Source organism: Saccopteryx bilineata, chromosome 6 (genome assembly GCF_036850765.1).
Source record: "Saccopteryx bilineata isolate mSacBil1 chromosome 6, mSacBil1_pri_phased_curated, whole genome shotgun sequence".
Lineage (NCBI taxonomy): Eukaryota > Metazoa > Chordata > Mammalia > Chiroptera > Emballonuridae > Saccopteryx > Saccopteryx bilineata.
Genome location: NC_089495.1, coordinates 78,487,898 through 78,515,664, shown reverse-complemented (window position 1 = coordinate 78,515,664; position 27,767 = coordinate 78,487,898). Strand labels below are relative to the sequence as shown.

At 39.4% G+C, this 27,767-nt stretch overlaps 2 protein-coding genes across 3 annotated transcripts in view; one reads left to right on the top strand and one right to left on the bottom strand.

Moving 5' to 3' along the window:
• Positions 1–5,046: 5,046 nt before the first annotated feature.
• On the bottom strand, positions 5,047–23,551 carry MZT1 (mitotic spindle organizing protein 1). The gene is made up of 3 exons (XM_066237058.1): positions 23,263–23,551; positions 13,350–13,495; positions 5,047–6,782 (listed from the first exon to the last, which is right to left on the bottom strand). The coding sequence occupies exons 1-3, from the start codon at positions 23,438–23,440 to the stop codon at positions 6,759–6,761; spliced, it is 348 nt and encodes a 115-aa protein (XP_066093155.1). The 5' UTR covers positions 23,441–23,551; the 3' UTR covers positions 5,047–6,758.
• A 62-nt stretch (positions 23,552–23,613) lies between these two features.
• BORA (BORA aurora kinase A activator) overlaps positions 23,614–27,767 on the top strand; it is a 28,419-nt gene continuing 24,265 nt past the window's right edge. Inside the window, exons 1-3 of one of the 2 annotated variants that reach the window (XM_066237056.1) lie at positions 23,614–23,769; positions 24,664–24,834; positions 27,626–27,732. In XM_066237056.1, coding sequence (XP_066093153.1) covers positions 24,682–24,834; positions 27,626–27,732 — 260 coding nt within the window. In that variant the 5' untranslated portion in view covers positions 23,614–23,769; positions 24,664–24,681. Of the gene's footprint in view, positions 23,770–24,663; positions 24,835–27,625; positions 27,733–27,767 lie in introns of those variants that run through there. The other variant, XM_066237057.1, reaches the window with a different exon arrangement.

Sequence of the window (27,767 nt, the reverse complement as noted above, 5' to 3'; positions counted from 1 at the left end):
CAAAGGGAGCAGCACTCCGCCTTGTTTCTATTACTCAAGGATCATAAGACAGGCTTTGGCCAACGCTGAGAGCTGGTTTAATATTGGATGGCTCGGGGAGAGGTTGGGTCCAGAAGTCAGATTCCCAGGCAGGGACCTTAAAGACTCTCCAGCCACCACTGCCCCATGCTGCCTAGCTGGCTGTATCCTTTCAAGTTAGTTACTTCTAGGACTTCGCTTTCCCCTCAGGGAGGGACACACATTATTAGTAACATGTTAGTATGGATTGCTTTCTTCTGACCTGAGTTTGTGAGAGAAACAGGAAAGCTCAGCACAAAGTGTTGGGAGTGAGAGAAGACTGAAGAAATCCCAGGTGAGAAAGCATCTTCTCTTCCACACGTTATTTTCCCTGGGGCACCCTTGTTAACCAGATTTACTGCTAAACCCCAATATAGATTCTAAAACCTTTCTGAACTGATGAAAGTGACAGTGCGGGAGTCATAATAATCCATCACAACTCTCTTCCTATCTAAGTCATGCTAGTGGCTGCTGCTGTGAAAGGTCAGATCGACACCAGTTTTTCCTAAGACTGCCAGGCCCTCCAAGTCCTTGTGCAGTAGCATTTCGACGTAAGGACAACTCAGTATATAGAGTGCCTTCTTTAGTGAAATCAAAGCACTTTGTCTTTGTTCCACACAAAACGCTTTTCTCTCTGAACTTGGCCCTGACTGATAAAGTCCTTTCTAATGCTATTAGGTACAGACGAGTGGAAGCTGGTATGGTGTTTATCCAGGCTGAAATGAAATCTCTCTCCATGGCTGTCCCTCCTCCCCACAATTTTCTGTCTGCAGAATTCCAAAGCTTTCCTTTAGCCAGCTGTTTGCTCCTGTTTTACAGGACGGTTCTTAGTGTTTTCAGCAGGGACAAAGATCGCTGACACTCCGAGTTTACCAGAAGCAACTGAGCGAGCTCTTTTTGTATTGAAATAGATTAAAATATTATCATCTTTACATCTTTTTCCAACACCCTCTCATCCTCATGAGCTCCTTTCACCAATTAGCCACGCACATGTTTATACCAAAATGTAGCTACATAATAATCCTTTTATTGGTCTCATTCTTTCTCCGTATACACAGTACATGCTTATATTTAAACACATTGTCTGTTTTCAATATAAAAATAAGGTTATGAAAACGTGAGGTCTGATTCCATTAGTGAGAAAAATGTGCATTTTGAATGTAAGTGTATTCAGAATCATTGGGCCAAACCTGAAATTGTTAGATAAGACCAATTAATACAAATGATGAACATTTATGAAGCACCTGCTGTGTGCCAGGTATGCTATGAATTTTACCTATCTCCTTTTAGTGTTGGGAACACAGTGAACTGTTATATAACCTCATCCTACAGATAAGAAAACTGAGGCCTACTAAACTACATGAATTTCAGAGCCAGAAGCAATCTTGTGGATGATATAAAATAGTGATTTTCCAAAACGTAAGATGAGTACCAAAGAGGGTGGTACAATTAGATTCAAAAGGCAATAAATGTCATAATGAAGTTAACTTAATTTTCAGTGCTCTTTTATCTTTCTAATATTCAATTCTGTTATGTTTCTGACACTTGCTCACTCAACTTCTTTTCCACCAAAGAAAAGAGCAGGTCTTAGAATCAGATTTTACTACAATGAGATACCACCTCACCCCTGTTAGATTAGCTATTATCAACAAGACGGGTAATAGCAAATGTTGGAGAGGCTGCGGAGAAAAGGGAACTCTCATCCACTGTTGGTGGGATTGTAAAGTAGTACAAGCATTATGGAGGAAAGTATGGTGGTTCCTCAAAAAACTGAAAATAGAACTACCTTATGACCCAGCAATCCCTCTACTGGGTATATACCCCCAAAACTCAGAAACATTGATACGTAAAGACACATGTAGCCCCATGTTCATTGCAGCACTGTTCACAGTGGCCAAGACATGGAAACAACCAAAAAGCCCTTCAATGGAAGACTGGATAAGGAAGATGTGGCACATATACACTATGGAATACTACTCAGCCATAAGAAATGATGACATCAGATCATTTACAGCAAAATGGTGGGATCTTGATAACATTATACGGAGTGAAATAAATAAATCAGAAAAAAACAAGAACTACATGATTCCATACATTGGTGGAACATAAAAACGAGACTAAGAGACATGGACAAGAGTGTGGTGGTTACCAGGGGTGGGGGGAGGAAGGACACAGGAGGGAAGGAAGGAGAGAGCTAGGGGGAGGGGGAGGGGCACAGAGAAAACTAGATAGAGGGCGACGGAGGACAATCTGACTCTGGGCGAGGGGTATGCAACATAGTTTAATGACAAGATAACCTGGACATGTTTTCTTTGAATATATGTACCCTGATTTATTAATGTCATCCATTAACATTAATAAAAATTTATTTAAAAAAAAAGATTTTAAACATAATGTCTAGATATGTTCATTTTTCCTTGTAATTACTTTTATAGCTCCTTTCTAGTTTTAGTAGTGTCATTTTGTGGCATGTAAAATTTTATTCTGAAAATGACTTTACAAACGTGAGCCTATTTAAAAAAAAATCAATGACAAATTCAGTGCTATATATGTGATAAAAATCATGAAGATGCCATCAACAATCTAGACTTTGGGGGCATGAATCTGGAGTTTCTAGGCTAAAACTCACATAATCGAAGAAACTTAAATGATAAATTTGAAGAAACAGAGGTGTAGAGAGATGTGTTTAAGTGTCCATGAAATACAAGTTTTCTGACTTGCTAAAACACGATCATTTCCTTTTAAAACATACAATAATCTCCACATAAGCAGGTCAATTTCCACTACTGTTCTCGTTTTTCCTGGTGGGACATCAGACATCTTCTAATTAGCAAATACAGATTAGAAATAAGGAAACTAGAAATTCTGTTTCCTTCTAAAGTTGTCAGTTTGTTTTCTTCTGTGCTGCATGGTATGAAATAGAAATGCGGTGTTTAAGATTAGTTTGAGAAACTGGGTATTCAAATTAAGCCAGAAGTAAATATTATATATTGTTTTTTATAAAATTTACATCTGTTTATTTAAATATTTCTCGAAGAGCAGTCCACACATTTAAGGTCTGGGTTACCGTCAGCCTAACTAGTCTCTGTTCAGTCTCTCCCTAACCCAGTCCATTCTGCACTTATTTGACTGGCAAAGCAATTTTCATAAGAGCTTAATCACACCTATTCCTTTCTCTGGTGCCTATGGAGTTAAGGTCAAACTCATTCAGGGATGTTCATAATCTGACTTCAGTCTATCTTTCCAACCCCCCTTCTACTCTCCCCTAAATATAAGCCAGCATAATCTATTTCTGTGGAGTCCTCTTTTGTGCCTGTACAATGCTTTAGGTTTATGTCTAACATTCTGTCCCTACTATTCTCTTTGTAGAAGGTTTAGAAGTTTTAAACTTAAAGTTCCATGTGCAGTCCTGGCCGGGTAGCTGTTAGAGAATCGTCCCAATATGCCAAGTTGTGGGTTTAATGCCCAGTCAGGGCACTAAAACAATAACTGCCATTATTTAAACAAACAAAAGACAGTTCCTTAAAAAATTAAATACAGAATTACAATATGATGAAGCAATTCCATTTCTGGGTATACAGAGAAAAGAACAGAAAGCAGGGGCTTAAACAAATAATCACACACCAATGTAGACAACAGCAATATCCACAACTAAGAGAAAAAATTCAAATACCCAACATCAGATGAATAAACAAAATGCAGTAAATACATAAAATAAAAAATTATTCAGCCTCAAAAACTATTGCAACTCCGATACATGATACAATGTGGATGAAACTTGAAGACATCACGCTAAGTGAAATAAAAGACACCAAAGGAAAATATTCTATGATTGCACTTAAATGAGTACCTACGATAGTCAGTCATAGAGAAAGAAAACAAAACAAATGAAATAAATGTTGGGGCTGGAGGATTGGGAGAATGGGGTTATTGCTTAAAGCAGGCGTCCCCAAACTACGGCCCGCGGGCCGCACGTGGCCCCCTGAGGCCATTTATCCGGCCCCCCCGCCGCACTTCCTGAAGGGGCACCTCTTTCATTGGTGGTCAGTGAGAGGAGCACTGTATGTGGCGGCCCTCCAACGGTCTGAGGGACAATGAACTGGCCCCCTGTGTAAAAAGTTTGGGGACCTCTGGAAAGGGTAGCATTTCAAGGTGCTGAAAAAGTTCTGGGTAGTAGTGACAGTTGCAAAATAATGTCAATGTTTTTAATGCCATTAAACTATACAACCAAAAATGTTTAAAATGGTTTTGTTTTGTTTTGTCTTTTTGAGACAGAGAGGTACAGATAGGGACAGACAGACACAAAGGGAGGTGAGAAGCACCAAGTCTCCATTGCACATTGATTGCTTTCTTGACCAGGGAGCTCCAGCAGAGCGAGTGACCCCTTGCTCAAGCCAGTGACTCCATGTTCAAGCTGGTGAGCCTGCACTGAAGCCAGATGAGCCCGCACTGAAAGGTGGTGACCTCAGGGTTTTGAACCCAGGTTCTCTGCATCCCAGTCCGATGCTGTATATACACTGTGCCACCACCTGGACAGGCCAAAATGGTAAATTTTATGTTGTGCATATTTTATTATAATAAAAAATGGAGCTAATACGAAGAATTTTATTTTTCAGTTAATTTAATAAGTATAAAAACTGATACCTAAGTTACTGGAAAACTTGTAAGAAAGTTTGAAATGTAAAATCTGTAATATTCACTTTGTAAAGAAGCTCCCCTTAGAAGTATAGAAAATCCTAAACTCACACATATTTGATATGCCAACTTGGTTTTCAAGCCTGGGGCAATTTTAATATAGCTATCTCCTTTCACGATTAGGGGGAAAGTCTTCTATTTTACACCTCAAGCTGAATTTTATATGCAAATTACATAGCCTACCTTTAAGTAGTCTTCAATCATACATATATAATAAGCATCTAAGTATTCATAGAAAACCTACAGAAACACACGTTGAATTCACAGAAGAATAAATTAAATAAAAAATACATGTCAATACCACCAAAAGGATTTTTTATTCTTGTTACTGACAACATGCACAATACTGTGATTGTATCATTACTTTGGTTTCTTTAAATATTACTTAAATATGCATTAAAATGTTTACATTTAAGAAACGTAACATATTAAAGAAGTCCTCTGTAAACATAACTCCTCAATATATTTTGTTTCATACATAAATAACAATCTACAAAGGCATAAATAAACTATTAACTCTAATGGCCTATAAATATATACAAATTTTGAGCTTGACAAGTGTTCTATGATTTTAAAAGTAACATGCAGTATTTATTAGCAAATAAATGACTTACTGATACAAGTTCTTCTGTCTCCCAATGAATTATCCCAATAATAAACCTTCCAATGGACTTGGTAAAGATGTCATGCATTTAAAAAGTCAAAATGGTCAAAAGACTAGGTTTTTTTAAAACAGCAGAGAAAAATTGCCATTTAAATATTACTAAGCCTTACTAAAATCACTTCAGTTTGTCTGAAGAACAAAAAAATGCTAAGCAGTAAATGCTTATACTATCATTTAAACTGAAGCTAACAAAGTCTAAAATAAAATCAGATTAAATTTGTATTAGTTGGGAAAATATTTTATTGAGCTTCTGTTAACAGAAACAGAATCAAAATTTCTTTTGAGGCAAGTTCTGATTAGTTAAAACTTTTAGGGTAAAAATAAGAAAACAAAAATTATTTTAGATATTATGAAACATCTGATTATTTAGTTTTTGTTTTTGTTTGGTTGGAAATCTTTATTCCTTCAGAAAATAGTAACAACATTGCTTCTCCTAAAGTACAGAAAATAGTAACATTTGTTGAATAACATTTCCTGTTTAGTGATTAGATAACCACTAGCATTCTACTGAATTATTAGGTAACCGCTCAGTATATATTAGGCAAGCACTCAAATTATTTTTATGTAATAAAAAGAATTTTGCATGTTAAAAATGTTTCATCAGGCATTATTTTTTAGGCTGTCATTTACAGAGTATAAAACTAAGGGGGAAAAAAAACCATTCTCAACTGATATTCTCAAACGATTCAAATGACAAATAAAACTAAGCTAAGTACTCCCTGGTTCACACTGTTAACTGCCACGTAAATTTTATGTTTAAAAGTAAATACTCTTTGTTAAAGAGTAAATTATAACAAATGTTTTTTGTGCTCTTAAAAATCAAACAAACCCAAGGTTCTGATATACATAATGAATCTAAATCAAAATTTACAAACGTTGAAATTCTGTCAACGTTCAGCCCAATGCATCATAAATCCAGTTATTTTGGCATAAAAAAATTAAAATTAAAGTTTATAATGCAAATATCAGCAAGTCATAACTACTACATTTCTACTAATGGGTTTCACTATACTTCAAACAAGCACAGCAGATGTGCACATCTGATAGACTACTTAGAAAATTAAAGATATCAGATCTATAAATAAAGAATACATAAATATGAACACTGTAATGTCAAAGCATTACAGCTATTTAAAAAGTATGATGTGATATAAACACATCTGATAGTTCTCTCTGTAAGCCACTTTTCATTGATTTATAAAGCTATGGGTTTATAATTCTTTTTAAAAGGAAAATTTTGCTCCACTGCTGCATGCAGTAATTTCATTGTATATTCTTGACCACAATGTGATCTTCAAATCCTCCCGCAGAGTCTGACATCTCATTAGGATTTCTCAGAAAGTCAGCTTGTCATATTTTCAGCAGCCTATAACAAGAAAGAAAGATTCATTATAATAAAACCATGAAAAAGAGACACCATGGAAATAAATTTGTCAATACTACACTGTCATTACAAACAAATTCTACCCAACATGTACCAAACCAGTCTTATCAGAATAATGCAGTGGTTTTCACATTTTGCAGTACGCCTTTTAAACTGATTGCCAGGCTAACAGCAGGAAATTATTTAATCTTAAGTAATGTAATGTAAAAATATAGTTACTAAAATATTAATCTGTAAAAAATTAATCCATATAGTCTTTATTTGTCTGATTCTGTATGTTTCATTACATCATGAAAAGAGGATTAAAATGGAAAAGACCTTTCTGTTATGCTATAAGGTAGAGAAATAAGAGCAAAAGAATAAGGCACTCAGTTAATCCTACTTCACCTATACCACCAACCATATACTGTATTTCCCATGTATAAGATGCACCCTTTCTCAAAAAATTTGGGGTCCAAAAACTGGGTGTGTCTTACATAGTGGTTGTGGCATTTCAAATGCCATATATGGAACTGAAGACGAGACAATATATGAAGACAGTGATTCATCATCAAGCTAATGGATGGGAGTTTTGACAGTGATGAGGAGTTGTATGAATTTTATGATGAATCAAACTTGAGTTCAAGAACTTTATGCAATACATTTTTTTTCAAACTTCAGGCCCCAAAATTAAGGTGCATCTTATACATGGGGAATGCAGTACTTTCCATGATTATTCTGCAGAAATTCATGGATATCAGGTTATTCATCAATAAATGACTTATGTATTTTTAAAAATAAGGACTTAATTTCTTAATGTCAAATATGAAAATGTTGATTTTAAATAAGTTTAATTTCAGAAATACATGGTAAACTTTTAATTCATTTACATTTCCACTTCCTAATTAAAACTTGCTTTTAAGTTTAGTCTAATTTCAAAGTCTTTAATGAGAATCCCTTAAGATATCAGGAAAACTAGATTCAATCTGAAACAATCTGTCAACAGAACCTACCTTGTTTTTCATATAGCTGGCTATTTTAAAAGGTGAAAGATTTATGCAGTCTGAAGAGAAACTAGAGTATATACAGTTGGCTATTTTAAATTAGCCTTTCCCTGCGTTCGGGTTTACTACTCACAACAATGAAAACCTAGTTTGAAAAAATGTCCCTTGTTCTAAGAACCCTATAGGCTCTACTAATCTTAGCCACCTACTCCTTAGGCACTCAGTCATTCTCCTAACCCATTCTCAGTATGATCTACTTCAAAGAAGACTTGAAATAATATAATTATATATACAAATTTAAGGATTTTAAAAATTAAAACACCTTAACTTGAACACAGGTTAATTTGTCCTGTCCCATTCCATTTTCATACAAGAGGTTCATACTTAGAGGTTCTGCTCCAAAGTACAGATGGCCATTCAAGACTCCAAAAATTTGTAAGCATTAACCTTGGGAAAACCTAGTATTAGCAGTCTTCCCTTCCAAACTTCCATTTGTGTGCAAGTTTATTCCCTTCTTTGGGAGAATGGGTGGGAACACTGGAATTAATCTCTCGTTTCTCTTTCAACTACAGATTCCACTGCTCCAATGTCCTCATGCTGCAGGAGACCTTCTTACACAGTGAGACATATCACTCACCCGAAGATACTTGCAATAGTAAAGGACAGCTACAAGAAAAAGAGCAGGGCTTAGTGCATAGGGATGCATCAATAAGAGTATAAGAGTATATAATTCAAGACACCCATGGGACAAAATAGAAGATGCAGAAAAGTAGGTCTTGCTCAGAATTTCTCAGAAATTACAAAATGTAAATTATTGCTTCCCCATAAATACCAGCACCGTGAAAACAATACAAAAATTCTGTGTTGATAAAATAATCGTTCATGCTTGACCAGGCGGTGGCACAGTGGATAGAGCGTTGGACTGGGATGCAGAAGACCCAGGTTCGAGAGCCCAAGGTCGCTGGCTCAAGCAAGGGGTTACTCAGTCTGCTGAAGGCCCGCAGTCAAGGCACGTATGAGAAAGCAATCAATGAACAATTAAGGTGTTGCAATGCGCAACAAAAAACTAATGATTGATGCTTCTCATCTCTTCGTTCCTGTCTGTCTGTCCCTGTCTATCCCTCTCTCTAAAAAACCCCCAAAAAAATCGTTCATAAAAATGAGGTCTATTTTTAAAGAAATGTATCTAATCAACAATCCTAGTTCTACTGTGGGAGGTACACGTAAGGTGACCTATCTAAGTGGGTGACACACAACCACCTTTTACTATAAATGATTTAAACAGTATCAATATACAAGTCTGTGAAAGAGAAAAAGGCAAAATGATTCTAATGTTAGAATTTCTACATAAAGACAGTAACAGTTTCACCTTAGCCTATTTTTCATACCAAAAGAAATAAAGGCCCTGGTAGGTTGGCTCAGTGGTAGAGCGTAGGCCTGGCATGCGGGAGTCCTGGGTTCAATTCCCGGCCAGGGCACACAGGAGAAGCACCCATCTACTTCTCCACCCTTCCCCCTCTCCTTCCTCTCTCTTTCTTCCCTTCCCGCAGCCAAGGCTCCATTGGAGCAAAGTTAGCCCGGGTGCTGAGGATGGCTCTGTGGCCTCTGCCTCAGGTGCTAGAATGGCTCTGGTTGCAACAGAGCAACGCCCCAGATGGGCAGAGCATCGCCCCCTTGTGGGCATGCCGGTGGATCCCGGTCGGGCACATGCGGGAGTCTGTCTGACTGCCTCCCTGTTTCCAACTTCAGAAAAATACAAAAATAAATAAATTAATTAAAAAATAAAAAAAATACAAGAAATAAGTCATTAGCAACAACACAAAAAAGGGAGAACAATTATGTTTCTCTTTACCAACCAGTTGCAACCCCAACCCCATAGTTGTGGTTAATAGAGAATAAACTTTAATCTAGAGAGAAGCAACCTGAGGAAGGTTATTCTTCAATAAAATTAAGTATAATACTTTTACTTTTTAAAGTAGCATGATGCAGCCTGACCAGGCAGTGGTGCAGTGGATAGAGCACTGGACTGGGATGCGGAGAACCCAGGTTCGAGACCCCGAGGTCGCCAGCTTGAGCATGGGTTCATCTGGTTTAAGCAAAGCTCAAGAGCTTGGGCCCAAGGTCACAGGCTTGAGTAAGGGGTTACTCGGTCTTCTGTAGCCCCCCCCTCCCCCCGTCAAGGCACATATGAGAAAGCAATCAGTGAACAAATAGGGTGCCGCAATGAAGAACTGATGCTTCTCATCTCTCTTCCTTTCTGTCTGTCCCTATCTATCCCTCTCTCTGATTCTCTGTCTCTGTAAAAATAAATAAATAAGTAAAAATAAAGTAGCATGATACAATCTAGGGGTTCACTAAATATTATCACTGTTTATCTCTTGGGTAATCTTGAATAACATGTCTTCTTTGTATTTTCTGATTTAAATTATGAGCATGTATTACTTTTATAAAAATTATACAGATTTCAAAAATTAAAAACAAAAAAATCTTCTAATTAACATTTCTTCTTTGCTGTAACTTTCCAGGATCTCAACCCCAGCTAGTTTTAATGATATTAGTATTCTGGTTTTAGACTATGGGAGAAATGTGTTGTAAAAGGCTTTGTGTATGTGTAAGACTGATCTTCCATTCAAATGGGCAACATTTTCTGATCTGTTTAAGTTAATTACTGATTTTGCGTTCATATCAGACTATGATCCACTGGATGTAAAATAATCAGCATGCTCAAAACTGAAAAAGCTATGCTATTTAGGTAGTTCTGAATCTTCTATCCTAATACTTTGGGTTTTATTTTGTCTAAGAAAATGCTATGCCAAAATACTTCTGTCAGGGTCTCTTGCACATTCACTTTAGCTAGGTTATTTGCCTTTGGTTTCTTTATAGCACTCACTCTGCAATGCAGTACGAAAATCTCTACCTGGAAGCAACTTAATATCCATTCACAGAAAAAATAAATAAGTTATAGTATATTTGTGCAATAAAACAATTGTTGTAGTGGAAAGGAATGTATTATAGTCACACAACCTAAATGAACTGCACATGTTGAATGAAATAACCCATTAAAAAAGATTGTGTTGTAAGATTCCATTTACATCAGGTTGAAAAATTTTATAGGATTAAACTGCAATGTGGAGAGATCCACGCTTAGTTAAAAAAACTACTGAAAGACAGTGTCTACTATAAAAATCAGGACAGTAGTTACTGAAGGGGGAAGCAGGAAGGACAAGTCAGAGATGGGGGGAGCAAAAGGGTCTTCTAGGGCGCTGGCAGTAAGAATTATGTAGATATTCCCTTTATGATAAATATTTGCTCTGCAAATGTTTTATTTACTTTTGTGTTATTTTAATCAAAGTTTTAAAAAGCACAGTATCTATAACCCAAATCACCAGAACTTACTGAAGAATAACTTAATCTGAGATAGTAAACTATGTGTTTTATATAGTTCTATTTTCTCAAAGAAAAGAAATAAGGCTAAAGAAAAGCTACTCTGTCCTTAGAAGTTTTAAACAGGGCTAATTGGAAGTTTCACTATTTTTGCATGGTGAGTTAGTGCTATATAAAGATGGAAATAAAATCACCCAAGATTTTAAATCAAAGTATGTGTAAGCAAGAGAGGAAACAGTTCTCTGGTTCCCAATTGCAGCAGTTAAAAGGTGCTAGATTGAATTTGAAAATGGTGGTCCTCTGGGCCTGTGTTGGCAGCGCAGCCCAACTACCCTCATCTGTTTCCTGATGTCTAAGCCCCCAAAAGTCATTCTTCCCTTTTCCTGAAGGATAAACGCATATTCACAGCTGGTTAGCTCTTGGCCAATTTCCTGCCCGTGGAATGCCAGAGTTCTGACAGCCTCCTTCATGTTCTACTGTACAGGTCCCCTTCAGTCCAGGCTGGCAATGCTTTATGCTCAGATGGCTGACTGCAACTATGAACCACACACCTCATCTCATCACCAAAAGGTTCCCCAACCACAGTCCTGACCTCTCCAGGATGTGCTGTCTGGATCGGCTTAGGATTTCCAGAGCAAGAGCTGGTTCCTTTTTGCTTATCAGTTCCCTCCCCAATTTCTGATTCCTTTTATATTTTACTATAAACAGCAAGAATACATTAGGCTGCACATTCCACACTTTGGAAATTTCCTAAGCTAAATATTGAAGTTCAGCTATTACAAGTTTTGTTTCCCTTCCAAAGAGTAGAAGGTAATTCAGCCAGTGCTTCAGTTTACTGCAAGGACAGTCTTTCCTCCCGTGCCCAAATACGTCCCTCACTTCCGTCTGAGACTTCCCCAGAAGTCTGCCCACATTTTTTTTTCTTTTCTTTTTTTAAATTAAGTAAGAGGTAGATCCACCAGGATCCATCAGGCAAGCCCCTACCAGGCGATGTTGTGCCACACTGGGCCACAGCTCTGTGGCTCGGCACTGAGCTATTTCAGTGTCTGAGGCCAAGGCCATGTAGCCATCCTCAGTGCCTGGGACCAACTTTGTTCAAACCATTCGAGCCATGGCTGCAGGAGGAAAAGAGAGAGAGAGAGAGAGAGATGAGGGGGGAGGGGGAAGTAGATGGTAGCTTCTCCTCTGTGCTCTGACTAGGACTGAACCCAGGACTTCCACATGCCAGGCCAATGCTCTACCACTAAGCCAACTGGCCAGGGCCCACATTTCAAGCAAGATTCTGTTTATGATATATGTATTCTCAGAAGACTGAAGTTTTCTCCACAGCTCTTCTCTTTCTGAGCCCTCACCAGAATTTTCTTTAAGGTCCATAGTTCTATTAATCAGCTCTTTAAAAGAATCCAGGTTTTTTCTATCAAGTGCATTAAAATCTTCCAATTTCTAGTCATTACCCAACTCCAAAGCCACTTCCACATTTGTACAAATTTCTTACAGCAGTACTCCACTTCCCAGAAGTATATCTGTATTAGATTTCTAAGGCTGCCAAAGTACCACAAACTGGGTAAGTTAAAACAACAGAAATTTATTCTCTCACAGTTCTGGAGGCAGAGGTCCAAAATCAAGGTGTCAGCAGGGCCACCTACTCTAAAGGCTCTAGCAAAGGATCCTTCCTTGCTTCTTGTGGCTGCCAATAATCCTTAGCCTGTAGATATCTGTCAATACTCCAATCTTTACCTCTGTCATTACACGGCCCTCTCCCCTCTGTGTCTGTGTCCTTACATGTCTAAATGTTCCTTGTCTTATAAGGAAGCCAGTCAGTAATCCATTATGATCTCATCTTAATCTGATTGTACCTGCAGATACAAGAATTCCAACTAAGGTCATATTCACAGGTACCAGACCTTGAGCATATGTTATTTCAGGCAGACACAATTTTACCCACAACACAGGGAAAATTCTAAACACAGTTGGAAGACTACTAGAAAAAAACAACATGGTCCATGACAGTAGTGATTCTTACGAATCTGAACATATGCTACTAAGCTTGTGGTCTTCAGAATTATTTCTGATGGTGACCAAAGTTACTTGAATCATGTTTACGATCTTTCACATAACCTCATTATTAATTTTCTTAACAAAAGCATCTTTATTTAGAATGAACTAACAACTGAATCTCTACCTTTAGTGCTTCAGTGGCCTTGCGAAGTTCCTTAATAACTGACGATAAAGCTTCTGGGTTAATTCCCTGTTCACAAAGTCGAACACAAATAGACAGAGTCTCCATATCTAAGCCAGTGTTCAAAATTCTTGATATCTCAAGCAGAACTGAAAAAAAGACAGCAAAATTTTAAAACAAAACTCTTATGTTTTAAAATATGCACATAATACTTGTTTTTAATTGATACAATACTGCAAATACCAAAGAAGTAGCATAGCATACTGGTACTTACATTTAGAAACAGGCATGAAATACTGTGTTGCCCTTACTTAGCTCTTGAAACTTTAAAATAAATATAATTCCCTCCACCCAACTGTATATACTGGTTTTTAATTCTACCACTCATTTAGTATCTATCTAAAATTTATGCATCAGAATCAGAATCATTCTGAACATTTCCCCACTTTTTATATTCTTTTACAGTGTAACTTAAGTCACATAACATTTTCCCCCCATATTCCTTCTTTTGTGTGTGTGTATGTGTGTGACAGAGAGTCAGAAAGAGAGAGATAGGGACAGACAGGAAGGGAGAGAGATGAGAAGCATCAATTCTTCGTTGTGGCACCTTAGTTGTTCATTGATGGCTTTCTCATATGTGCCTTGACCAGGGGGCTACAGCTGAGCGAGTGATCCCTTGCTTGAGCCAGCGACCTTGGGCTCAAGCTGGTGAGCCTTGCTCAAACCAGATGAGTCTCCGCTCAAGCTGGCGACCTTGGGATCTCGAACCTAGGTCCTCCACGTCCCAGTCCGACAATCTATCCACTGCGCCACCACGTGGTCAGGCTCACATAACATTTTATGGAAACATCATATATTTCTTAACCACTCTATATTTTAAGAGTTAAGTAGATCTCATGTTATCCCTCATGAAACTAATACTGCGATAAACATCTGCACATACTAATGTACTTTTATTAGGAAAAATTCCTAGAAGTGGCACTGCTGTCAGGAATATACATATTTAAGGTTTTAAAAATATTTAGAGACTTATATTTTGACAGAGTATTCACGTTTGTTCAATCTAAGAATAAAAATGAAAGCTTCTAATTTTTTTCATTTTAATAGTACTCCATTTTGTTTATGAAAGTATTTGTCTTTCACACGACAAAACCTATTATAGAAAAGCATAGGAAGTAAATACATTGGCAGCAACAAACTGCTTTTAGAACTTATTAAGTCAATGGTTAATGTGTTATCTATTGCTTTCCTGTATCATTTTCCTTTGGCATTATGCTTAGAAAGATATTCCCCATGCAAAGATTATCTAATTTATACATCAGTATTCTCTTCTAGCACTTGAAAGTTTATCCCTCCCCCCATAAGTATTTAAATAGGTAACTGTAAAGTTTGGATGGAAAATAGAATCTCTTAACTTTCCTTTCAGAAATAAGTCAGTTGCCCAATACTACTTATTGAATGATCTATCCTTTTACCACTCAATTAAGATGCCACCTTAACCACACCGTAAATTCCCACATATCTATGGATCTGTTGTATGTGTATCTTGTGCACAGCCATAATTTAATTAACTTTCTACTGTATGTTGTGGGTTCAAGAGACTTTTGTTACCTTTTATTATCATAAGCCCTTTCATTCTCTGTAAACTTAAAAATACTGATCAATTCCAAAAACAAATTTCATTTGGATTCTGAATCCCACTGTGTGAAAATTACATATTATTTTGGGCCAAATGGACAAGTTAAAGATATGAAATCACCTATTAAGACCTCCAAAAAACTTTTATAGTATTCATGATGTTCATGAGATGGGCCTTTCCAATTTTTCTTATCTGCCATTCATTTTTATCTCTAGAAGTTCAATTTGAGTATTTTAAAAGTCATCCTCTGCCTAACTTTTGAACACATGGAATACAGTTCTAATGTCTTTGTCAGATAATCTTCACATTTGTGGCAATTTAGGGTATGTTTCAACTGACTGAATTATTTTCATCGTGGGTTATATTTTCCTACCTTGCATATCTAATAATTTTTGATTGGATGCTAGACATTGTGAATTTTATCTTGTTGGTTGCTGGATATTTTTCTATTTTTATACATATTCTTGAGCTTTGTAATGAGGTACAGTTACCTGGAAACAGTTTGGGTCTTTTAAGATTTACCAGTCAGTACCAGAGCTCTATTTAAGTATAGGGCTAATTATTCTCCATCACTGAGATAAGACCCTCCTGAGTCCTCCATCCAAAGTCTCATGAGTTATGAAGTTTTCCACTCTGGTTGGTAGATAGAGGTACTATTCTCAGTCCTGTATGAGCATGGTGCATTGCTCCATTAATTTTGGATGGTTCTTCCCCCAACATTTTGGGTCCTTTCCTCACACACACATACTATTCAATGTTCTGTTGAATACTCGAGGGAAACCTGCAGAGCCAGAATTCTCTCTGGATGCAGCTTTCCTCTCAAGTACCCTGTCCTGCAAGCTCTACCTGCCATGGTCTCCCTGGACTCTATACTCCTTCTGCTCAATGCAGGTATCCACTGGGTTACACCTGGATGCCTTCCACCCCCCAATACATTGTGGTCTGGAAATTCCCTGAAGGCAGAAAGCTGGGGCAACTAGCTGGCTCACTTTGTTTCCTATCTTTTGGGGATCACTGTCCTTTGCTGCCCTATGTCCAGTGAAATGGACATTCTCCATGTTTTGCCTGGGTTTTGTTGGTTTGTTTCAGGTAGGAGGGTTAATTCATCCCTGTTACTCCTTCTTGGCTCCTTTGCATTTTCATTTCTTCAGTTTTGATACTCCAACATATTAGCATTTGCTCTTCAATTAAATTCAGACTATTATTCATACTCTCTACTGAATCCATTTTAATAACTCTTTTAAGATTTCTAATTTCCCACCATAATCACTTGTTCTTGTTTCATTACTAAGTGCTTCTTTATATAGAACCAGTTCTTATTTTGTTTTTCTTTATTTGAAGCTACATTCTTTTCATAAGCTACTTTTGAGATTTGTTTCAAGTATATGCAAGCAGCAAAGACAATGGTTCAGAGTGGGCTCTTCAGAGCCAGACCATTTGAGTTGAAATTCCACTTTTATTACTTACTAGGCAAGGTAACCTGCCTTTTATTTCACCATTTGGCAAAACAGGGACAATAATATTTATAGGACTGTTTTGAGGATTAATGATACAGTTAGAATGGTATCTGGCATATGGTAGTGCTCAATACAACAACCTTCTTTTTTGCCATTTTTCGTGTTAGCTGTGATATATTTGTTTTTCTTCTACCCTAGGTAACTTTGTGATTTTTTGACTAAAAGTTCTTCTATAGGGCACTTTCTTGTATGTCCTAGATTGGTGATGCGTTCTTGGCTGTGTAATATCACACTGGCCTCAACCCTCTTCATCAGGCTTGTGGAAGTATACTGGCTCCAAACACACAAGACACATGGATGGTGTTTCTTAATCCCTAGCCGTGGCAGATGGCACCTTTCTGGACCCCAACTTCACTCAGACAGGGCAGTAAGCTTTGTCAGGTTTCGTTCCCAATCTCTTGCTACAGTTCCCATCTGTACCTTTCTTTGGGGGGTGAGGGGCTTCTCTCTTTCTAATCAATGAAGACTTCCCTTTTCTGTTTTTACACATGGCTATACTGATAATTGTATTTTAACATTATTGTCACTTTTAAATACTTGAAGTAGAAAGTTTCAGCCAGTGCTCAGTTAGCAATTTTGATAGTGAATCATCAATTTCTTTTAAGTTTTGGTTGTTTTCACAAATGGATTCTATCTCACTCTTGCACATTCTAAGTGCTTAGTGCTAATATTCTAGAAAATTACTTATTTTTATTGTGTAGTCAGGCATCTTAACAAATTCTACTGAAGCTTCTAACAGTTTTTCAGTTGTTTCTCTTGAGGTTTCTAATCATTTCACTTACAAATAACTGGTATCCTTTTTGACTGTCTTTCTTATCCTGTGCTATTTGCTCAACTTTTCATATCAATGTCTTGAAAGCGGCCAGTTTGAGTGCAGGGTCACTCACTTGAGTGTGGGATCATAGACATGACCCCATGGTCACTGGCCTGAGCCCAAAAGTTGCTGGCTTTAAGCCTAACGTTGCTAGCGTGAAGCCTAAGGTGGCTCCAGTCCAAGGTTGCTGGCTTGAGCAAGGGGTCACTGGCTTGGCTGGAGCTCCCTGGTCAAGGCACATATGAGAAAGCAATCAATGAACAACTAAGGTGCTGCAATGAAGAACTGATGCTTCTCATCTCTCTCCTTTCCTGCCTGTCTGTCCCTGTCTCACTCTCACTTAAATAGTGAAAGCAAGTACTTTTCATTTCATTCAGAATGCCTAACATTAATGTTAACGGTGATGTCAATTTCACATAGCTTCCATTTAGCATGTTATAAATGTACTGTTTTCTCTTACTAAACTTTAAAATCAGAAAAAAAAATGTTGATATCATCTTTTACCACTCAAATGACCAGGTAGCTTTTCTTCTTTGACTTACTGAGGTAATGCATCATATCGACAAACCATATTCACAGTTGAAGAACACTGAGGTGTGAAATCCCTACTTGTACAGTAAGCAGTTAGCAAGCTGCTCTTTATCTGGAGGTAGATGTTACCTCATCTCTCACTGTTATGCACTGGAAATACAATCCTGAGAAACATCAGGAGGAAAGAGCAGCCAGGGCTTTGTATTGTTGGCATACAGAGTAAGAATGTATAGGTATGCTCTGGGCTCTGAAAGACTGCATCTCCCAATAGTGACTGCACAACTTCTGAGGCCAGGTTAAAAATGCAGTAGAGCTTCCTCCTTGCTCTCTCTTGAGAGACACTCTTGCTGGGAACCCAGCCTCCAAGTGTGAGAAAACCCACCTGTTCCAGACAACAGGCCCTGCTGAGAACCCAACTAACAGTCTGCATCAGCTAGTAGTCATGTGAGTAAGGAAGCTTTGAGATGACTCCAGATCCATCACTATCTTAACCGCAAGGCATGAGGCACCCTCAATGCTACTACCTACATGAGTATGGTCAACAGCCAGAACTGTGAGAGCAAAGTAATTTCTGTTTTAAGCCATAAGTTTGGGGTGGTTTGTTATGCAGCAACAGATAACCAGAACACATATTCTGACCGTATTCCAACTCTCCTACATCATCACCACCATCAACTGTTCCTAACAAATACTCCTCTCTCCAGTTTTTCTTCATGGTAGAGCCTTACATAAAAATGCTATACTTATTCCTGACTTCATGCCTTTGTTTATACTTTACTCTTATGCCTTTCCTCTTCCCTCCATATAATTCCATCTCAGTACCTATATTTCTTCAAGCTTCCTTTTACAATTCAAATTGATCTTTACTTCCTAACTTTACAAACTGACTGTAATCAGTATTTCCGTAGAGTTCACTGTGTAACTGGTACGTATACATGTACATAGTAGTGAATAAGATAGATACGATCCCAGTTCTCATGGACATTAAAATCTAAGAGAAGAGACAGATATTAAAACTTATTCCAATTATAAGTAAAATAAAGGAAAATAACATACATCCAACAGTAATTACAAGGACATCTTATCTAGTTGTGAAGGACACGTTCAGGAAAGACTTGTCTGAGGAAGTGACAAGCTTAAAATCTCAACGGTAAATAGAAACCAACTTGACTAATGCACAGGCCGGCAGAAAGGCAAAGACTGGGGGCCAAGAAAACAGTTTACGCTGGGGAGAATTAAAGTGATGTGAAAGGCTCATGGGAATGCAGTGTAATTAAAGGAGAGAAATAGCTATGAAATATGAGATGAGGCAGATATGAAAATCTACTAAGGCCCAACTGAAGATTTTAGAAGTTTGGGAAGCTAGTAGGTGTAAAATGGGAGTGTGACAAGATCAGATTTTCATTTTAAAAAGATTTTTGTTAAATACTGAGTGAACCTTGTAAAAGAATGGAACATATGTGGAGAAAAGAGTCTAGCTAAGTTATTACAGTTTTGGTGAAAAACTGGTGGGTGGTATGCACAGGAGGATTATAACAAGTGACAAATCGGAGATGAGAGAAGAACTGAAAGGGCTTAGTGAAGAACAGGAGGTAGGGGAGGCGAAAGAAAGCAATACTGACTCATCTTTCTCACAATAACAATTAGATTGATGGTGTAGCATGCATGAACTATACATTTGTTCCGATGACATGCCTTATATACACTGTGGACTCAACTCCTTTTCTGACTACCTGGTATATAACATAGTATTACACTGAAGCCTCTAGTAAGGAAGAGGTACATTTTAATAATTGTCTAAATTGTAATTACTTATGGTAAGAAATTAGAACAGGGGTCCCCAAACTACGGCCCGCGGGCTGCATGCAGCCCCCTCTAGCCATTTATCCGGTCCCCGCCGCACTTCCGGAAAAGGCACCTCTTTCATTGGTGGTCAGTGAGAGCATAGTTCCCATTGAAATACTGGTCAGTTTGTTGATTTAAATTTACTTGTTCTTTATTTTAAATATTGTATTTGTTCCAGTTTTGTTTTTTTACTTTAAAATAAGATATGTGCAGTGTGCATAGGGATTTGTTCATAGTTTTTTTTATAGTCCGGCCCTCCAACGGTCTGAAAGACAATGAACTGGCCCCTTGTGTAAAAAGTTTGGGGACCCCTGAATTAGAGCCTCAGTAAAATTCTAGAACAGTGGTCCCTAACCTTTTTTGGGCCGTGGACCCGTTTAATGTCAGAAAATATTTTCACTGACCGGCCTTTAGGGTGGGACGGATAAATGTTATCACGTGACCAGACAAGCGCTGAGTGAGTCTTAGACAAATGTAACGGAATCTGGTCATTTTTTAAAAATAAAACATCGTTCAGACTTAAATATAAACAAAACAGAAATAATGTAAGTTATTTATTCTTTCTCTGCGGATCAGTACCAAATGGCCCACGGACCAGTACCGGTCCACAGCCCGGGGGTTGAGGACCACTGCTCTAGAATATAAGAAAAAAAGAAAGTATGAAGCTATCAATAAAGTATCTAAAATTTCCAAACGTTGAAAAGCAAAAGAGACAACTAAGCACATAGGAGAGTGAGAGCAGTTGAAAGACCCTGACATTTTAGAAAGGGAATGTAGGAAGAGAATGCTGAGGACCTCAGAGTAAAAGTAGATGATCTTATGCAATAGACAGTATACTAAATAAAGGTTAGAATTAATCAGGTTCCTTTCAGAGTGATCTGTATAGATAAGTAACAGTCCACTGTTCCTCCCATCTGAAGAGATTTTATCAAAATGCTTTTATTTCACAACAAAACAAAAAATATTTATAGCTGAGTTCTACCATCCTTGCAAACCACTAATGTCCATTAAAAAATTAAATTCCTGTTAGCTAATACTGATGAGAGGGAGGCAGTAAATGACTGAGGAGAAATACTACATATCTTGAAGGAAGGTAATCAGACTCAAAAAGTTTTGAACACTTCAATTTGGCTCTCATGGATAGATTTAAATACAAATGAAATCCCACATCACAATTTCAAATAATAATATTTGAGTAAGTCAGCTTAGCCCCTTAGGCAAAGTAAAGTTTTATTTCTGAGAATGAGGGTAAAAGAAGGTGAGATTATAAAATGACTGCATTTACAACTTTCTCAGTTCACTGGTCATTTATTTACAGTGCAAGTGTCACCATGCTTTGCTTTGTGCCTCCATCGTTGACAGCACAGAAAATATTTCAATGGTTTTTCAGTGACATTGCAATAATTCAACTTCGCATTTTTTGGAAATAACTGTCTTGAACACAGTTATGGCATATTATAAAGGGATTTTATATAAGGTTAGTGTTCTAATGGACAAGACTATATCTTGTCACATTTTACAAATGTTGATCCACTATCAACCTGGGGCCTTTCTTTTTACCTTCTGCTTTGTAGACAAATGGTGTGTAGAGGAGTGGTGTTCTCTAATCCACCCCTTCTTTCTTCCCCTTTTATTTATTTATTAATTTTTTAGAGGGGAGAGAGAGAGAGAGAAGTGGGGGAGGAGCAGGAAGCATCAACTCCCCCATATGTGCCTTGACCAGGCAAGCCCAGGGTTTTGAACCGGCGACCTCAGCAGTCCAGGTCGATGCTTTATCCACTGCGCCACCACAGGTCAGGCTCTTCCACTTTTTTAAAAAATTGGTCTTTATTGTTTCATGTTCTTTCACTCTCTATAATCTTCATTTCACACAAAGCTCTCAGAGTAAAAATCTGGGTGCGACCAATACAAACTATCCTCATTTTTATATCAATAGTTCCACCACAGATAAAATACCAGTATTCTATTAAAATGGGATCCTGTGGCCATAAAATTAATAAACCTAAGTACAGCTAAAATAAAAAAGAATGGAGAAAAATACTCTGGCTTCCAAGCAGATATAGCAATAATGTCATATATATAAAAAGTTTCCACGGACATAAATCCACACACAAAATAAAACTAGTAAGTTCTGACTCATCAAAAATAGGAAAATGAAATTTAAAAAAAAAGAGAAAATAGGCTAAATATGGTTTTAAGAACAGAAGTCTATTTTTCAGAAAAAGAGAAAGGTAGATACTTGGTAAATTAAAATACTAGATGCAAAAGCTCTAATAATATAAGTAATTCCTTGAGAACGAAGGCAGCATATGGTGCAGAAACAATCTTATTGCAAATCCCATAAGGATATGTCTTAGGAAGAGGTGACCAAGTGAAGAAGAGATGCGGCATGAAGGCTGACACTGCTTAGTTAAGAATTCCGACCGGTTATGCCGTCAGAGATAGAGGCAGATGTATATGTATCCCCTAGAAAACGCAAAAAGCAGTGTTTAACACCCATTAAACACTCATATAGGTTTAAGTGAATAAAATGGACGCAAAGGTCTCTCCAAGTGGGAGGACATCTTCTATGCAAAAAGAATATAGAATCAGGAAACATCACTTTAAGTCAATACAGCAACAAATAAAGGTAACGAATATGATTATAGTAATAGATGCCAAAATTATCTGATCTAATTCAGCAAATACTAATAAAATATTTTTTTAAATAACAAAAATAGAAGTTTTTAAAAATAATAATACAAATAGAAGTTTTCAAAAATAATAATACAATATCTTTTATTAGCCACTTTCGATATTCCTTTACCGGGTTATCTTAAACATTCCCGTTATACTGCAGGGAAGTGGCCTCAGTTTACAGGGAAAGCGGCAGGCCCCCCGACGTTTAAGCAGCGTGTCCGGGCTCACCCCGGCACCCGCGGGCGGGGGGTGGCGGCAGCACGCGGGTTCCGCCGTCCACGCCGGCACCGGCTCTGACCCGCGTACTGCACCCACAGCCCCGACACCGGCACCGTCCGCTCCGCCACGAAACTGGGCCAACTCTTATGAAGGGCGACTTGTCCCGCCATCGGATATTTTAAAAGCTCCTACTCAAGAGCCAAGGACAAAAAAAGTAGCAGTGGCCAAACACTCATGGTCTGTCCGCCCAGGACTTACAGTCTTGAGAGCGGTGCGGTCTTCCTCCCGCTCTGCACTCCGAGGAGCGGGAGCCCCGCGCGGGCCGCCGCCGGGGCTGGGGGACTGGGAGGGGAGCGCGCGGCACGCGGGGTCTGCGCGGGGCGCGCGCCCGGGGCGGTGGCGCCCGGGGTCCGCGCAGAAGGGACCGGCGCGCTCCGACGGACGCGAGGGCCGCGACGCCGTGCACGCGACAAACTACTCAGAAGAGAAGAGTCAACTCTCCAGAGATGGGGCCGCCAGCCAGCCCTGCAGCCGGGGCGGGTCCCGCGGGAGGACCCTCAAAGAGGCCCTACGGAGCGGGACGTGGACCTGGAGCCCCCTGGGCTCCCTCTCGCCTGGAGGCGTTGGCTTTGAGAAACGGCCGCCAGGTAAAGGGGCGAACCGGGCACTCACCGTCCATGGTCTCCCGCACGGCGTTCAGGTTCGCCGCCGTTGCCGCCGCCGCCGCCGAGGCCCCGGCGCCGCTACTGCTCGCCATGGCGGAGGCCGAAAGAGGCGCGAGCGAGGCGCGAGCAGGGCCTGACCCGGAACTGGAGCGCCTTCCTTTCTCCTGGGCAATCACACCGCGCATTCCCCGCTCACGCCGGCAGGCTCCGCCCCTCGCGCTCGTCGCCGGCGTGAGGCTGGCTTGATTTGAATTTGGAGCGTCGTTACTCCACGCGGAATGTGGAGCGTGGAGTTGCCATTCGAATTTACTACGCCGCCTCGATACGATTGGCTGGTTTGCGGACAGCGGTGCGATGCGATTGGCCCATCGCCCACAAACCCCGTGCTCTGGTTGGTCTAATACAGAGCGGAAGCGGGGAGTTAAAGAGTCTGAACCTGTTGTGGGAACAGGCTTGGCCCTTCGGGAACTCCGGAGTCACATTTGGGGGACATCCTTTTTGTACCCACCATTAGGTACGTTCTTTATAGTTCCTGCCTTTTCGCGTGTCTCAAATTGGCGATCTCACTTTTCCGGCTTCCGACCCGCTTGGCTGCTACTAGACCTAGTATGGATGGGAACATGAGTGATTAGGTGTCAAGGGAGGGACACCAAGAAAGAGTGATAGCGTCGCGTGGAGGTGATACCAGCGTGAGTGTCCTCCTCTGCTTCTCACCTAAGGAAGCCAGCTGCTCTTCAGCCTTCCAAGAAGTGGATTCTTCTTTTTCTCTAATTGTGCCTCCCTTTGACAAGAAGTAAAGCAGTTTCTCCTCTTACCCCTGGGGTTCTTGGCGAAATGAGGATGTTGGAGGAGAGGCAACGAAAGGCGTTTAATCTCCTGTCCCTAATCAGTCATACTTGGACGGCACTAACTTGGCAGAAAGGCACGCGTGCACAGGCTGCATCCTCTCATGCTTGCTGTAAATAATTGTTGTTTAGTAACTGCAGCTTGAAGGGAATTCCTGGGATATCCGAAGGATGTTCAATGTGTTTAGAGGCTATGTAATGAATTAGAAGCTATAGGTCCGAGTCCTCTAGTTTGGAAGGTTTGTGACTATTGTAACGTTCAGTTGTCTCGAAAGTAGACCTGAACTCATCATTCATATTTGGTTAAGTTCTTTGAGCTTGTTAACTCTACAAAACGATTTCACTAATAATACCCTACTTCCTTAGTTTTTGAGGTTATCTGGAAGATCACTTGAGAAAAATGTATGTAATGCTTTTTTGGAAACTATATTAAAAAGCTCCAAACAGCGTTAGGTTTAGAGTTAATTTTTGTGAAATGTCTGTTGAATACATTTTAATTGTCAAAAATGAAGGTCTATGGAACTTTGTAGTTTTATCATATATATTTCTGAATTCTTTTTTAGTTTTTTTTCCTCTGTGTTATGGGAGATGTCCGAGAACCCAAAATGCAAATAACACCAGAAACTCCAGGAAGGATCCCTGTTTTAAACCCTTTTGAAAGCCCTAATGATTATTCTAATCTCCATGAACAAACTGTCTCCAGTCCTTCTGTCTTTAAATCATCAAAATTACCAGTAAGTTATTCTTGACTAGTGTTTACAAATAATTTTAATTATAAATACCACTCTTTACAAGGTAAGGTGAAATTTACAATAAAGCATATATTACTTGGAATGTGCTTTTTAAATTGTCTATTATTATCTACTGGTTGAGCTAAAAATAATTTAGAAGATTTTTTTAGTTAGCATTTCTCTCTTTTTTTTATTTAATAGATAACATGTTAGCTTTCTGCAATTGTGTCTATAGTTGATGCAGTATCTACCAATACCATATTAGAGAAGGATCTTTGTCATCTAATTATCCATTCTCATTTATTCAGTAAACATTATTTGAATGCTGCTACGTGTCAGATACAGTGCTAGGCAGAGAGGTTACGCCATGAGTAAGTCAAGGTCATTAGATGAACTCTTAAGGAGTTAGGTTATAGTGTAATGCAGGGTTCAGCAAACTTTGCCATCAAGTACCAGACAGTAAATATTTTAGGTTTTGCTGTTCATCTCGCTGCTATTACAACTCTCACCTGTGTCTTGTAACACAAAAGCAACCATAAGCAATATGTAAACATAAACAGGGCTGCTCCAAAAAAGCTTTATTTATGGGCACTGAAACTTGAATTTCATGTAATTTTCATAAAATACTAATATTCTTTGGGTTTTTTCTTAACCATATATAGCTTGCAGATTGCGTAATGGGAACGACACAACTAAAATAGCAACTTTGAAGGACTATGATACCTGCTACGACTAGTGGTTAAACACAGGGTGATATGAAAGGGGAACCGCTCTTCTGGAGATTAGGGAAGGCCTCATCACTTTAACTTATTTTTACTGTTATTGGCTACCCTGGAGAATTGCTTTGAAGTCTGACTTTAAATATAGTAAATTATCTAGAAAACTGCCATTTGGGTAGCTATTTATTGTGCTACACATTCATATTAGCTTGAAGTGGGTATGCACTAGTTAGTTTTACAGTTTATACTGGGTCGTTAATCTGACCTCATTTTTTGTTTTTTTTAAGAAAGAGACAGAAAGCCTGACCAGGCGGTGGCGCAGTGGATAGAGCGTCGGACTGGGATGCGGAAGTACCCAGGTTCGAGACCCCAGAGGTCGCGCGCAGGCTCATCTGGCTTGAGCAAAGAGCTCGCCAGCTTGGACCCAAGGTCGCTGGCTCCAGCAGGGGGTTACTCGGTCTGCTGAAGGCCCGCGGTCAAGGCACGTGTGAGAAAGCAATCAATGAACAACTAAGAAGTCGCAAGGCGCAACGAGAAACTGATGATTGATGCTTCTCATCTCTCTCTGTTCCTGTCTGTCTGTCCCTGTCTATCTCTGCCTCTGTAAAAAAAAAAAAAAAAAAAAAGAAAGAGACAGAAAGGGAGAAAGGTGGGAGGAGAGAGATGAGAAGCATCAACTCATAGCTCTGTTCACATTAGTTGTTTATTGATTGCTTCTCCTACGTGCCTTGACTAGGGGCTCAAGCTGAGCCAGTGACCTTGAGCTTCCAAGCCAGCAACCTTGAGATCATTTGATGATCCCTCACTCAAGCCAGAGACCCTGTGCTCAAGCTTTGGCGGGTACTTTTATAGTGAGGACAGTAATTTCTGTTCATTCTTATTGAAAGTAAGAAATTTTGGGTAACTAAGAGATTTTTACTTGGGCATCACTGAAAAGTGTTAAATGTGGAATTTCTATACTATTAATGCTCTAGTTGGTTTTCCTATTATTATATACTTCTAAAAAATTACCCAGAGGGAAGATTGGATATTTTAAAAGAGATAGTCAAGTCAGTTGACTTTAGTGTGATTTGATTACCACTTGCCACTTAATTTTTTTTTTTTTTTCATTTTTCTGAAGCTGGAAACAGGGAGAGACAGTCAGACATACTCCCGTATGCGCCCGACCGGGATCCACCCGGCACGCCCACCATGGGGCCACGCTCTGCCCACCAGGGGGCGATGCTCTGCCCATCCTGGGTGTCGCCATGTTGCGACCAGAGCCACTCTAGCGCCTGGGGCAGAGGCCACAGAGCCATCCCCAGCGCCCGGGCCATCTTTGCTCCAATGGAGCTTTGGCTGCGGGAGGGGAAGAGAGAGACAGAGAGGAAAGCGCGGCGGAGGGGTGGAGAAGCAAATGGGCGCTTCTCCTGTGTGCCCTGGCCAGGAATCGAACCCGGGTCCTCCGCACGCTAGGCCGACGCTCTACCGCTGAGCCAACCGGCCAGGGCCTTGCCACTTAATTGATTATAAAATCAAATTAAAAAATATAAGGTATAAGCCCTGGCCGGTTGGCTAGCGGTAGAGTGTCGGCCTGGCGTGCTGGGGACCCAGGTTCGATTCTCGGCCAGGGCACATAGGAGAAGCGCCCATTTGCTTCTCCACCCCTCCCCCTCTCCTTCCTCTCTGTCTCTCTCTTCCCCTCCCGCAGCCAAGGCTCCATTGGAGCAAAGATGACCCGGGCGCTGGGGATGGCTCTGTGGCCTCTGCCCCAGGCGCTGGAGTGGCTCTGGTCGCGGCAGAGCGACGCCCCTGGTGGGCGTGCCGGGTGAATCCCGGTCGGGCGCATGCGAGAGTCTGTCTGACTGTCTCTCCCCGTTTCCAGCTTCAGAAAAGTACAAAAAAAAAAAAAAAAAAAAAAAAAAAAAAAAAAAAAATATATATATATATATATATATATATATATATATATATATATATAAGGTATAAGATATTTTTATATACTAACCACATTATTTTTGAAGTTGGCATTGGTTAGCATTTTGATGAACTATTTTAGTTTGGTTTTATTCATAAGCTCACTTTCTTTTATTAAGACTCCAGGGAAATTCAGATGGTCTGTTGATCAACTTGCTGTAATAAATCCTGTAGAAATAGACCCAGAAGACATTCATCGTCAAGCTTTATACTTAAGTCACTCACGGTAAGTTTTCCCTTCTTGCACTCAAGTATAATAAC